This window comes from Zingiber officinale, chromosome 5B, assembly GCF_018446385.1.
Source record: "Zingiber officinale cultivar Zhangliang chromosome 5B, Zo_v1.1, whole genome shotgun sequence".
NCBI lineage: Eukaryota > Viridiplantae > Streptophyta > Magnoliopsida > Zingiberales > Zingiberaceae > Zingiber > Zingiber officinale.
Genome location: NC_055995.1, coordinates 3502964 through 3517357, shown reverse-complemented (window position 1 = coordinate 3517357; position 14394 = coordinate 3502964). Strand labels below are relative to the sequence as shown.

Sequence of the window (14394 nt, the reverse complement as noted above, 5' to 3'; positions counted from 1 at the left end):
GACACACTTTCCTGACACAACCATTCTAGGTATGCTTTGAGGGGCGTGCACATCTCGAGGTGCGTGCACGCACCTCTAGGGAGCTCTATATAATGACTCCTAGGCTTCGACAGAGGTATATTTTTTATCTCTACTGTAGCTACAGTTCTCGCTCATGCTATACTTCTTTCTTTCTCGCCGCCGGAAGTTTGACTTGAGCGTCGGAGGACCATCGCCGAGGAACCCATCCCCGACTCGGCATTGTGTTTGCAGGTTCACGACGGTAAGGGATCTACGTCTTTGGGGGCTTCGATCAGTCAACAGGAGCGTCACGTCCCTAGCGTCCTCCGACTCAGCACTCGGATAGGATCAAATTGGCGCCGTAGGACCCTTCCTAATGGCGACCGGACAGCGTAAATTCCTGCTTGTGACAGTCGACTACTTCTCCAAGTGGGTCGAGGTCGAGCCGCTGGCAAGGATAACCAAGCAGATGTTCAGAAAGTTCATTTGGCAGCACATCATCTGTCGGTTTGGCATCCCATGTCGGCTCGTCTCGAACAACGGAAGGCAGTTCGTGGGCGAGGAACTCAGAGAATGATGCAGAGGGTACGACATCCATTAGGCTTTCACCTCCGTAGCATATCCCCAGAGCAACGGACAAGCAGAAGTCGCCCATCGGGAGATCTTACGGATCCTTCGAGTTCGGCTCGACTATATAGGAGGCAGCTGGGTAGACGAGCTCCCGGGAGTCCTATGGGTGATTCGCACGACTCCAAATGAGGGAACAAGAGTAACCCTGTTTCACTTGGTGTATGGGGGAGAAGCAGTCGTCCCGCCCGAGGTGGGGGTAGAGTCCAATCGGGTGTAGCGATATGATGAGGGCAATGCCGAACGGAGACTACTGGAGTTGGACTTGGTCGACGAAGCACGCGCCAGGGCTGTCGTTCGGTTGACATCCTACCGAAAAAGGATGCGTCAAAACTACAATCGACGAGTGATACCTAGATCCTTTCTGGTAGGCGATCTCGTATGGAAGAAGGTGAAGTCAGTCGACGATGTCACCAAGCTGGAGGCTCCTTGGGCCGGACCTTTCAAAGTCGTGGAGAAGCTTCGCTCGGGCGCTTATTACCTGGAGGACGAGGACGGGCGGCTGCTCGAACGCCCTTGGAGCGTGAACCATCTCCAGCCGTACCGAGTTGGCTGAAAGGTGCGCTGATGTAATCAATGTCGTGTCTCCTATGTTCTTGTCCCTTTCAAAATTGCAGGATTGAATCAAAGGCAAAGGTTGTCAAAATTACTACCGAACGACAAGCTTAAAGTCGAAGACCGTCGAGTGGCGACGTTAAACCCCAGAGTCGGCGCGACGACTATAAATATCCCGCTCGGAAGATAGTCGAGTGGTGAAGTTAAATCCCAGAGTTGGCGCAACGACTATAAATATCCCGCTCGAAAGACCATCGAACGACGACGTTAAACCCCAGAGTCGGTGCGGCGATTATAAATATCCCGCTCGGAAGACCGTCGAGCGGCGATGTTAAACCCCAGAGTCGGCGCGACGACTATAAATATCCCGCTCGGAAGACTGTCGAGCGGCGACGTTAAACACCAGAGTCGGCGCGGTGACTATGAATATCCCGCTCGGAAGACCGTCGAGCGGCGACGTTAAACCCCAGCCTTGGAAGATCGTTCTAACGCAAATACTAAAACTGAAGTCGAGCAGCCCTAGAGGTATGTGCCTAAGCAAGTATCAGCATAGGTACTGCCAATCGGGACTGTGCAGCCAAATACACAGCAAACAGACAGCATATTAAAGACGCAGAGGGATTCCATTAATAGACACTGCCGAACGGCAGGAATACAGTTAGCACTTGCAAAAACAAGGCTTACAGAAGGCAAAGCTTACAAAAATCTATTGGCTCCTCACTCCAGTTAATCAAAGATCTCGTCAGGAATGGTGGTGAGGAGCTCGGCACGGTCCGAAACCGGAATGGTTGTGGCTTCTGGAGGTGACCCTTTGCCTTCAGGTAGGTAACCGTGGCATTGATGGCCAGCTCGAAGGCACTGACAAGCCGTTCGCATGTCTTCTTGACAAATTGTTCCGAGCGGATGTAATTTTGCCTCATTACAGCAAAAACGACTCGGCTCAACGTCTTGGTATTCCTTGAAGGCGAGACGGGAGGCCTCGAGCGCGTCCTGGGAGGTCTTCAAGTCCTCCCGAAGAGCAGCCGCCTACGCCGAGCGACCCTTTTGCTCGACGTCCAGCAGACTCATCATCTCCTTAACCTTTTTATCCAAAGCTCGAGCCTCCACATTCTTCTCCTCCAGGTTGGCAACGACCCGGTTCTTCCTGGTGGTGGCTAGATCGATCTTTTGGTCATACGATTTGACCTGGGTCTCGAGCCGACCCACCATGGTCTGCAGGCCGGAGGAATTCCTCCGCTCCTCCTCTAGTAACTTCTAGGTCTTAGCCAGGTTCGCTTGCAGCTCGGTGTATGTAAGGCCTTGGGAGGGACCCGCCCCAGAAATTTTGAACCCCTTGAGCTCCTCCTCCAACAATGCTAGGCGATTGCATACCGCCACGCTTTCCACCCAGTACTGCAGCCGATCGGCGGAAGGATCAATACCAAGTTTAAAATAAATCATCAAATAGACAACTTACCCCAGCTGCCATATGCATATAGCTATTGCCGAGCAGCCCCGGCGGCATGGTCGCAACCCGAGCCCGAGCCTCCTCCCAAACCTTGGCCAGCTGACCCCGGATAACTATTTGATGTTCGGGGGATGTTGGCTGATCGGCAGTCAACAGAAGCTCCTCCGTTGGGAGATGCAAGGTCGCCTTTATCGACTGACGACTGCTCTGGGTGGACGGAGTAGATACCGCTGGGCCGAAGGAGGGGCCGGTCGGAATGGAATGGATCCTTGACCGAAGAATCCTCTTGCAAGTGGGGGGCAAGACGCTAAGCAGCTGAGCAGCGATTGGATCGGACGGGAGGTCGCACTGCGAAGGTGTCCTATCGGAGGAGACAGCTTCCACGGTCTCCGTGGCCGAGAGGGGGACACTCGTCCCCTCGGATGCTCTCACCACTGAGGAAGCAGAACGGGTTGGCGTGCCCGTTCGGCGTCGTTTGCATCTGTTCAGTGGCTCTTCATCGCCAGTAGACTCGGTCTCTTCAGTTTGAGCGGCCGGTTGCACATCGGAGGGGGCAGCCTCCCCAGCAACCTCGATATGTGATGTCCGGGCGGCGAACCCACCACCAGTGGTAGGAGCTTCCTCGCTCTCACCCTCATTAGAGTCTACCGGCGCAAGGCCAAGTCGCTCCATCTCCTTAGCAGCGGCTGCCTCGGCCTCGGCAGCCTTAGACTTCAGCATGCCAAGCACTAGCGATTTCATCATTGTGTTAGCTGCAAGAGAAAAAAGGAAAATCAATTAGACCCAAAGGAAAAAGTCAAGTGGAATTCCTTACCTATGTCGCCCGGGAGAGGCGTTCGGATCGGGCTTAGTCCGAACATATACAGGATGCCCTCTGGTAACAGCTTGTGGATGTCGAGTTTCAGGCTGGCAAGCATGTTGGTCGCATGAAGGTAGTCCAGCCGAGTCTTATACCTCTTCAGCTCTGGGGGAGGGGGGAGTCCAACCTGCCACTTGGTTCAAAAATGAGACAGCTCGGGGAGCCTTATATAAAAGAAGTAGTCCTTCCAATGTTTATCGGAAGTGAGCATTTTATCAAAAAAGACTAAGACGATCCGAGACTGGAAGAGATAAGTGCCCAGCTCGGACTGCTTAGGGTAGTAGAAGTAGTGGAATATTTGAGGCTTAAGGGGAATGTTGTGAACCTTGAACAACACCACAACCCTACACAGGAGGCGAAAGGAGTTAGGGACAAGCTGAGCGAGCGGAAGGCTAAAATAGTTACAGACTCCAATAATAAAAGGATGGACGGGGAACCGCAGACCGACCACGAATTGGTCCCGAAAGAAGCAAATGGTGCCGGTCGGCGGGTCATGTGGCCGATCGGATGGGCTGGCCAAGACAAGCTCGTGGTCGGACGGAAGGTCAAAGGCGTTTTTAAGATATGCCGCGTCGCTCGCATCAAACCTGGTCTCCATGGTGGTATACCAGGGACCAAGGGCGAGGTCGATCGGCTGGGAAGAACTAGCCATGGGTGGAAAACGAAGAAACAGAGGAGTTCGTTCAGAGGATCGTCGGAAAAACGACGAAAGTTCACCGGGCAAGACAGCGGGACGTCGGAAAACGCTAGACGATGAGAAAGGCAGGCGAAAGACCAGGAATTAGAGCTTACAGGGAAAGGAAAAGCCGCTGGAAGAAGCCGAAAGTCGCCGGAGCACTGGGAACAGGCAGCGTCGCCGGAGCAAACGGTCGAAATGCAGAAGGAGGGCGCAGAGGAAGAAGCGGTGGCATTGAGGCTTTATAAGGATGGACGCGGTCGATCGGGTTCGTCCGATCTAGGACGCAGGAATCGAGGCGCACATCCGGCTGTTGAATTTGAATCGCCAAACGTCACATCAACAACTATCACCTCAGACATGCAGCGACTGCGCCAGCGGCACGTGGCGTCGTCCCACAGGTTAGCATTTAATGGTCGCATGCTCGGCCTTAATGGAACAGATTTATACGCATCACGAGGGGATTTGGACGGCGTCAGCATTAGCTGATCGACCCGCGTCCCTCCGGTAGAGGTAAGGAAAAGTATCTGAAATAGCCAAGTGCAGAGGCACAAATCGCCGACCTGAGGAGAAAGATCAGTCCTATGGAGACCGAGCGGGGGTCCCACTCATTCAATAGGTTGACCCGCCAACCACTCGCCAGACTATTTGTCCAGTCAGTCAGACTTCCAGCCTCCTTCGACTAGACTTGAAGGGAAGACATGTGATCCGATGGTAAGAGGAGGAGGCCCGCCTGGCAGAAGGTCAAAGTGGTAGTGGTCAACACCCGGCAGACGTTCGACCCGGGCGGGGGCGGGGTACCTTCTTGATTAGCAGAAGGATTAGCTGACTTGACACCTCGACAGCTCGGCCTAACGCCGAGTTTCCGACGCTCATAAGGCAAAGCAAGAAGAAGCGGAGTTTGGACGAGCGGCACCTCGCTTGGCCAACAATATCCACGGCGTTTGGCCGAGCAGGCATCCGCCTAAAGACCGTCAGTCGACGGGCCTCCGCTCGGCCTGGGAAAAGCCCTGGTCGAGCGGTTCTTCCGTTCGGCCCGGGAAAAGCGCAAGTCGAGCGATCCCTCCGCTCGGCCTGGTAAAAGACAGAGGGAGCGGGTGGCGAGATCTTCCTAGAAGCTAGTGTCGCCGACGAGAGGCGTGACCAGCGGCCTGGTCGAACAGAGGATCGTACGGCGGAAACTTCCACGGTCGTATTAGGGATATGCTCGTACTTTTGAGATATGGTGTCAGACACGTTTTTCTGACACAACCATTTCAAGTATGCTTTGAGGGGCGTGCATGTCTCGGGGTGTGTGCACGCACCTCTAGGGAGCCCTATATAAGGACCCCCAAGCTTCGACGGAGATGTGTTTTTGATCTCCACTGTAGCTTCAGTTCTCGCTCCTACTATACTTTTTTCTTTCTCGTCGCCGGAAGTTTGACTTGAGCGTCGGAAGGCCATCGCCGGGGAATCCATCCTCGGCTCGACATTGTGTTTGCAGGTTCATGGCGGTACGTCTTTGGGGTCTTCGATCAGTTAGCAGGAGCGCCACGTTCTCAGCGTCCATCGACTCAGTATTTGGACATGATAAAAAATCATGCATTGTGAATGTCTATGCATATAATGAATAATATATAATCATGATGACAAATTTATGCGTAGCTGTTTTTGGTAAGTGTATTGGATTTTAGTCGTCAAATTAAGCTCATTTCCCATGAGTCACACTCATATATAGTAGTAGTTGTTGTTAAGCGTATTGGATTTATGTGTCTCTAAAAAGCTTTATCTATTCGTACACTAAAAATTAATTGCACATGTCTTATACGTATAATACATAAATACATATAAATTAATATAATTTAATTTTTTATACCAGATATTAAATTGATAAGAAGATATACTATATTTGATGTTAGCTAAAAGATCGAGAAATGTATAATTTTAACATCATCGACCAGATATTTGTAGAAGTTTTTCCGCTTATGGTATTTTCAATTCTAAGATGTAAGACTAAATAGAATTATTACAGTACATATTTTTTATATAAAAAATAAACAGAAAAAATTATTAATATATTTTAAATTTATTTATATAAAAAAATATAATTTTAGATTTTACTAAAATTAATTAATAAAATTTGTAAAATGTATCCAATTCTCTCGCACGTGTCGCTCAAGAAATTTGACTTCCCTCCATTTCTAACTGCCAACTAGGGCTGTAAATAAGTCGAGCCGAGCCGAGTCGAGATTTGGGGTGTTCAAGCTTGTTTGATAAGATAACCGAGCCGAGTCGAGCCGAGCTGAGCTTAAAATGAACCAAGCTTTTGAAATGAGTGTTCAAACTTGACTTAGTTTATTTTTTATGAGCTTGAGCTTATTTGAAGCTTGACTTGAGCTTGGTTTGTTTAGATGTTATCAAACTCTCAATTCAAGCTTGGCTTGAGCTTGGTTCGAGCTTGGCTTGAGCTTGGTTTGAGCATGGTTCGTTTAGATATTATCAAACTCTCAATTCAAACTTGTTTGATTGTTTGAAACTTTTTATTATTTGATTGATTATTAAAATTGATAATTTAAATTTATTTATTTTATTATTTATTTAGCATATTGAAAAGAGTTTTATTAATAAATATGGTTCATGAACATTGTTCACGGACGTTGTTTACGAACATTGTTCACGAACGTTAACGAGCTGAATGCATATGTGTTCAAACTTGTTTGTTTAGCTTAACGAACTGTTCAAGCTTGTTTGTTTAATTAATCTTATATATATTGAATGAACATAAACAAGCTTATACCAAGTTGAATACCAAGTTTGTTCACGAACGCTTGGTTCATTTACAACCTACTGCCAACCCGGTGATAAGAGCTTCATTATTCAATTACGGCCAGTTAATTAACAACCCTCACTTGCTCGATCCTCCGGTCTATAAATTTGAGACAGTCACGCGCAAAATATTAAGCATTCGAAGAATTAATTAACAGAATCGATCATGGAGAAGCTGCAGCAGGCCGCCACCATCTTTCTCTTCCTAAGCCTGATTAGTTTCTTAGCAAATCTCATAACTGCGGCGGTCGCGACTCCGCCGGCGGTCTTTGTCTTCGGCGACTCCACCGTCGACGTCGGAAACAACAACTTCTTGCCCAGTGGTGCACCCAAAGCCGACCACCCTCATTACGGTGTCGATTTCCCTGACCACATTCCCACCGGCCGGTTCAGCAACGGCTTACTCGCCGTTGACTTCGTCGGTAATATATATATTTATACGAATCTAATAAACAAATATGTGATTCATTGATTGGTCAAGTCTAATTACGATGCTTTAATTTATTTTGTGTGACAATTAAAGCCCATGCGGCGGGTATACACCGGAGCCCGCCACCTTTTCTCTCTCTTGATCCGAACTCATTCTATCCGATGCCAGGAGTAAGCTTCGCCTCCGCCGGCTGCGGAGTTCTCGACACCACGGTGAGTAATTCATGAAGAAACTACTGTGATGATCTAGTTTATGATTTCTCCATTAATGTTGTATCAATCAATTGTTGATTATATATGTTTGCAGGGGACGGACGTCTTGACGATGACGCAGCAAATCAAAGACTTCTCCACGTTCGTCGGGAATCTCACTGCAGCTGAGGGCGCCCAGGCCGCCGCCACCTTCTTGAGCAAGTCACTCTTCTACATCAGCGTCGGGAGCAACGACCTCTTCAAATTCTCCCTCATCGCCGACGTTCTATTCGAGTTCGAAGGCCAACTGCGGAGCATTTACAAGCTCGGAGCGCGAAAGTTCGCGGTGGTCGGGACCGGGCTGCTCGGCTGCACTCCGAGCAGCAGGGTCAGAGTCCTGGGCGGCGCGTGCAGCACGGATCTGAACTATCTGTCCCTGAGGTACAAGAACGCCACGAGGGCCCTGCTGGATCTGCTCGCCGTGGAGCTGGAGGGGTTCAAATTTTCATTTTCCGATTTCTTCGAAATGTGCAGCCTCGTCCTGTCGGATCCCCAGCAATACGGTAAGCGAGTGAGTGAGTGGTGTGCACAGTGCACATGCGGCTTCTCATAGATTCAAATAAATCAATATATACATGCTAATTAACTACGCGTGCGCGTGCGCGTGCGCATGCACGGATTGATCACTGAACAGGCATAACGGAGCTGGCAGCTGCGTGCTGCGGCTCGGGATCGTTGAACGCGGAGGGGCCGTGCATTCCCAACGCCACCTACTGCGACGACCGGAAACAGTATGTCTCCTGGGACGGAATCCACCCGACGCAGGTGATGTACGCCTTGGCAGCTGAGCTGTCGGTCAACGGGCCACCCCAGTTTGCGTACCCTATCAACATCCGCACCTTGCTCCAGAGTACTTGGAATCACTGCGTGTGACCATCCATATCGATCGTTGCTCCAGAGTACTGTTAAACAGCTGCGCGAAGCAGCAGTATGAATAATAAGTTGATGTATGGTCGATTAAATTAGAGCTACTTCTGCACTTTGAAATATTAAATTATAAAAGCAAGAATGTTACCCGAGTTTTTCCATTAATAGTCCAGGAAGTTAATTGAAATTATCCTTTTTTTAAAGAGCTATAATATTCTTAATAAAAAATCTCAAAAAATTTTTTAAGATAGACACATAAATAATGTAATCCATCATTTCACTTTTTATGGATCCCCTTATCTATCCTTAAGAATTTTTCTTAAGAATATCATTTCTCTTTTTTTAAATACTGAGTCCAAGAAATATTTATCTTAAATATTTATAATCTCCACCTCCGAATAATTTTTTTAAATATCTCATTCTTTAAATATATCTTATTCTCAAATATTTCATTCTCCATTAATTTTTGTAAGCTTTAACTAAATTTTTAAAAAATAACAAAAAAATTATAAAGTAATAGTTGCCCGGGACCTATTATATACGGCCAAAGAGAAATCAGTTTGTACCCGATTCTCTTAAATATCCCTTCTAAAGAAATGGACCAGCATTAAATTAATTAGGGGAAATGGTAAATATATAATAAGACAAAGGCGAAATAACGACGTCATATATAATTATAAAACAACTTAATGCAAAGACGCCTAAAGAGACTTGTTTTAGTCTTAAATTAATGAGTGGCAATAATGACAGTTGATTTGGGATGTAAACGTACATGTGATAAATGATTTTTAATTTTGAAAAATAATATGTACAGAAAAAAAAAAACCTAATGCTTAAGGATAGAAAAAGATGAAATGGTGAAGTATAAATTTATATGTCTATCTCTAGATATTGTGTAAATATTGAATATAACTAAAATAATAACATTAAAGTTTTTCTAAATTATATTATATATGTGATATTAAAATACGTAGGTATATTTTGTATTAGTTTAGAATTTTTGAAATGATATTATATGTAATAAAATATAATATTATAATATGGGTAAAGAAATTCATCACGATGCTCTTCGAAGTTGGAGAATTTGAAATTATTGGTTATTATGTTTAATTGGTGGATTTAATTATAAGTTGTATATATAAGTAGAAATTGAATTTATTAAAGTGATCTAATTTAGTTTTATTAGGTTTCGATTATTGGATGTTGACATTATATGTGTAGAACCTATAGTCTTGTATCTATTATCATCTATGCGCTGACAATAGATGCCTATTATATATAGGATTGGTCCCAAATAATTTAGAGTTTAATTTTGACAGAGCTTTTGATTTCCCATTGACCTAAAGTTTTTCAGTATCGTCACCCCTAAGTCTTTGGAAGACCCTTCTTTTCTTTCAGCTACATTTTCTTCCACATTGATTATTTCTGGATGATGTTAAAGACAAAGATGACTCTTCAATCAGGTTCATTGTCATATTTATTTATGTATTTATCTTTCTTATGTCATGTTCTCGATAAAACGAAGATCCATGCTCACATGTTCTTATTTTTTCTATTTGAATTCTTATTTTAATTGTCAAGAATTCATGCGATTTAGGCTTTTACAAGAGGTATAAGAGCCAGTTCTGTTTCGTCATTTTAATTGGTAATAAAGTTTAAGTTTTTCGTCGATTTGTTGTTTGTATGTTAAATTAAGTTTTTTCTAGATAATATAAATTTTTGATCGACAAAAAAATAATATAAGAGAAAATTAAGATAGACTTATTTTTTGAGTTTTTGTATTTCTGCGAAGAATATAAAGAACGATGAAAATCATCACTACTTAACCTAATATTAAGTAAAATTGTGATGGTTCAATCGATTGTTTTAGTCGAGTAATCAATTATCGAGTCTAAAATTTTAAACAGAAACGATTGAAATTCAATCGATTAGCAGCATTAAACTCATGACTACGATAATTATCAATTAATTAGAATTACTTTAATTGATTGAAATTATTTTTTTCATTATTTTTTTTATTTTTTTAATCCATCTTATGTATCAAACTGTTTCAATGGAAACAAATTATTTTGTTAAAACAGAGTGTTTCATTAAATTTAGAGAAAACAAAAAAAAAAAGTGAAACAGTAGGTTTACTGTTTCATAGAAAAAAAAATTACATACTGTTTCATCAATTAAAACAGTATTTTATAACTTTTTTTAATGTATATACGTTGAAACAATATAACAAAGTTAAAAAAAACATTACATTAAATATTTTTTTAATAAATGAATAATTAAATATTAAATAATACTATTTAATTATAAAATTTAAAGGGAGTTTTAGCTTCTTAAAAGAGGTTCTAGATATGATCATGCAATCGTATATAGTAGATTTTCAAATCGATTCTGATAATCGATTGAATAAAACCAATCGACTTTCATATGATATCAATTGATTAATAAGTTTAATTTGGAGTTGTTATGACTGATTAAGTAATTTTTGTTCGAATTAAGTTCTTAAAATTTTCTTGAGTCTATTTACATAACGTGCTACTAAGTTGAACTAATGTGTCGGCCTAAAAGAAGACACCTTAGGTAGATTTAGTACATTTTGTGTTGATAGATATATATCTATGCCAAAAGTAATCGGTCGAAAGGAAGGTTACTTTTATGCTAGATATATGCATAAGGTAGCTTACAATTATGAAATAAAATATTATTTTATTCAGATCATGCACAAAATATGTCGGCCCAAAGGAAGACATATTATGTGGCCGATTAAGGTTGTTGTGAGCTATGAATTAAAATAACTCATATAAAGTATCATATTATGCACACAATATATCGACTCAAAGGAAAACACATTATGTGACCAATTAAAGTTTGAGTTACATTAGAGAGTATCGCTATCAAATAATGTATTGGCCCAAAGGAAGACATATTATGTTGTACTTGGTATCTCATAAAGAGCTCATTTATATGCATTTGAAATTTTATTTCATTTGCTTAATTTTATATTACTTATATGTTCTTACGTGAGTTTAAATAAATTTCTCTCTTTAAATTTCAGTACAATTTGTAACTGTCAGCATTAATAACATCCCAACATTAACTGATTCGAATTTTGCTGAATAGAAAGAATACGTGATCATAGTCTTAGGTTTCATGGACTTAGACTATACATTAAGGAATGATTATCCTGCACCTTTAACCAGTGCTAGCACTATAAAGTAGAGGGTTGAATTTCAACTATGGGAGAAATCAAATCGCATGTGTCTGAGTATCATGAAGCTTTCCATACCGGCACCAATAAAGGGCACAATAATAAAGGGAGGAGATGCTAGGAGTTTCCTGGACTAATTAGCAGACCAATTCTCCTCAAATGAAAATGTCAAGACTACCACACTTCTTATGAAGTAGGTAACCATGTGGTACAATGGTAAAGGAAACATAAGGGAGTACATTATGGAGATGTCCAATATAGCGACAAGTCTGAAAACACTAAAACTCAATATGTCTAAGGGTATGTTAGTGTATTTTATCTTGATGTCTCTGCCAGCACGATTCACTCCTTCTAAAATATCGTATAATACTCAAAAAGAAAAGTGGACATTGAATGAGCTCATTGCTCAATACATGCAAGAGGAAGGGGGACTAAAGATTGAGACATTTGAGAGTGCTCACTTAGCATATGGTTCTCAAAGTGCGAGCAATAAACAAAAGAGGATCACTAACAAAAGGAACAAGGGGACTAGCTGTTATAGTGACGTTTTGGAGCTAATACATATGGACATTTGTGGACCATTCCCTAAGGCATCTTGGAATAAACACACATATTTTATTAGCTTCATAGATGACTATTCCAGATTTAGCTATTTGTACCTTATTCATGAGAAATCACAATCTTTGGACATGTTCAAAATTTTCAAAGCCGAAGTTTAACTTCAACTACGTAAGAAAATTAAAGTCGCTCGATCTGACCGTGAGATGAATATTATAGTCGATATGATGGATCAAGTGAACAACGTCTAGAACCTTTTACGAACTACCCTGCTGAGTGTGGGATTGTGTCTCAATATACAATGCCTAGTATACCTAGTCAAAATGGTGTAGCTGAGCATTGCAATCGAACCCTAAAAGACATGGTAAGAAGTATGATGACTTTCACTTCTCTACCATAGTCTTTATGGGGTGAAGCATTCAAGACTACAATTTACCTACTCAATAGAGTACCTAGTAATGTAGTAATTAAAACCTCATTCGAGATGTGGATGTGTCAAAAGCTTATCATTAGGCATTTACACATTTGAGGTTGTCCAGCTGAAGCTAGGCCTTACAAGCCTAATGAAAGGAAACTGGATTCAAGTGCAGTTAGTTGTAATTTTATAGGTTATTCTGAGAAGTCAAGAGGGTATAAATTTTATAACCCCTCTAATAGATCTTTCTTCAAAACGAGAAATGCCAAGTTCATTGAGGATAGTTGGAGTGATAAGGTAAGGAAAATATCTTTTGAGGAATGCGTTGGCAATCCTCTTGTGGTCACTACCAGTGTGATCAATAGCGACGTGATTACCATACCGTACATTATAGGCATTTGATATCTATGATTTTGCTACATTATTTTGATTCATAATGTATGTTTTTTATGGTCTATTCATAGCTTAATTTCATATTTACATCATATTTCATAATTGCATATGATATTGTACTTAATTGTAAATTAGCATATTATCATGGTATTTGATGCTAATATTTGATTATTATTTTGTAGGCATCAAAAGGGTCATGGACCTGATCAGACCACATTTGGGCTCAAATCAAGGGCTAAACAAGTCGATCAAGCCTTCGAGCGATTTGGACCGTCCATTGAAGATCAGAGAGATCTGAGCCATCCGTCAAGGATCTGGTCCATCCAAGCTGTGAGGAAGCACATCACAGCCGTAGATGAAGATCCAAAGGTTTTGATCCAAATCTGAGTTCAGCCAGCCGTTGATCAAGCCCGAAACAATTTGGACCATCCGATCAGATTTGGGAGAGTTTAAAAGCTTTGAGAAGCTACAGTGTACTTGGGCTTGGTTCCTCATGATTTCCTACTGTTCCTTCTTCTTCTTCGCGTGACGACCGCAGCTCCCATTCCCAACTTCCAGATCCGTGAGCGATCTTTCTTCATCGTCGGTGATCTCCTAGCTTCCAGCGTTGTCGTCCGAGTCCAGAGAGTGGCGAGAGGCGTTCCCAGTCCACAAGCTTGAGTTCTAATTCCTTCCCTGACGCGATCCAGGCAGAGGGCATTCCCCAAGATCTGCGATCTCATTTATCAACTGGAGATCGAGAGGCATTCCCAGTAGCTTCAGAATCATTCCATCTTCCATTTCATCTGCTGAATTCGAGTCGATTTGATCAATTGATCAGATGAAGCAAAATCTTTAGAATTTAACCTCTGATCTCGCTCGATGAGAGTGTTAGCTAATCAGGAGCTCGAGAGGCGTTCCCAAAAGCTGTGACCGCGTGCTGCATGAGTCGAAGCTTGGTTTTTCACCAGTGATTGCTCAAGAGGCGTTCCCAGAAGTGGAGAAGTTTTGATCCGGGTTTTGGTTGTGGAATGTCAATTAGGTTTTGTTTTGTTTATCTTAATCTTTGAATTGTTCATCATCTTGCTCAGATCTGAAGATCTGATAGAAAGATTGCATTTCATTCTTTGTTTTACAGTCCTTACTCCAGATTTTGATTGATTTTTCTTATGCAATTTTGTTTCTGAATGTTTCAACTTGCAACTCTGATATTGTTGAGTTTTGCAATCTGAATTTTGTTTAAACTACATACTGACTTTTCAATTCATGTCATGTTTAGAATTTGTAGTTTGGTTTACTATTAGCTTGTTAATTTTGGTTATTTAGT

At 42.5% G+C, this 14394-nt stretch overlaps 1 protein-coding gene across 1 annotated transcript; it reads left to right on the top strand.

Annotated features, from left to right (window-relative positions):
• The first annotated feature begins 7108 nt into the window (after positions 1 to 7108).
• On the top strand, positions 7109 to 8684 carry LOC121987207 (GDSL esterase/lipase At5g55050-like). The gene is made up of 4 exons (XM_042541100.1): positions 7109 to 7391; positions 7493 to 7611; positions 7706 to 8153; positions 8285 to 8684. Exons 1-4 carry the CDS (start codon positions 7136 to 7138, stop codon positions 8521 to 8523), a joined length of 1062 nt encoding a protein of 353 aa, XP_042397034.1. The 5' UTR covers positions 7109 to 7135; the 3' UTR covers positions 8524 to 8684.
• Positions 8685 to 14394: the final 5710 nt, after the last annotated feature.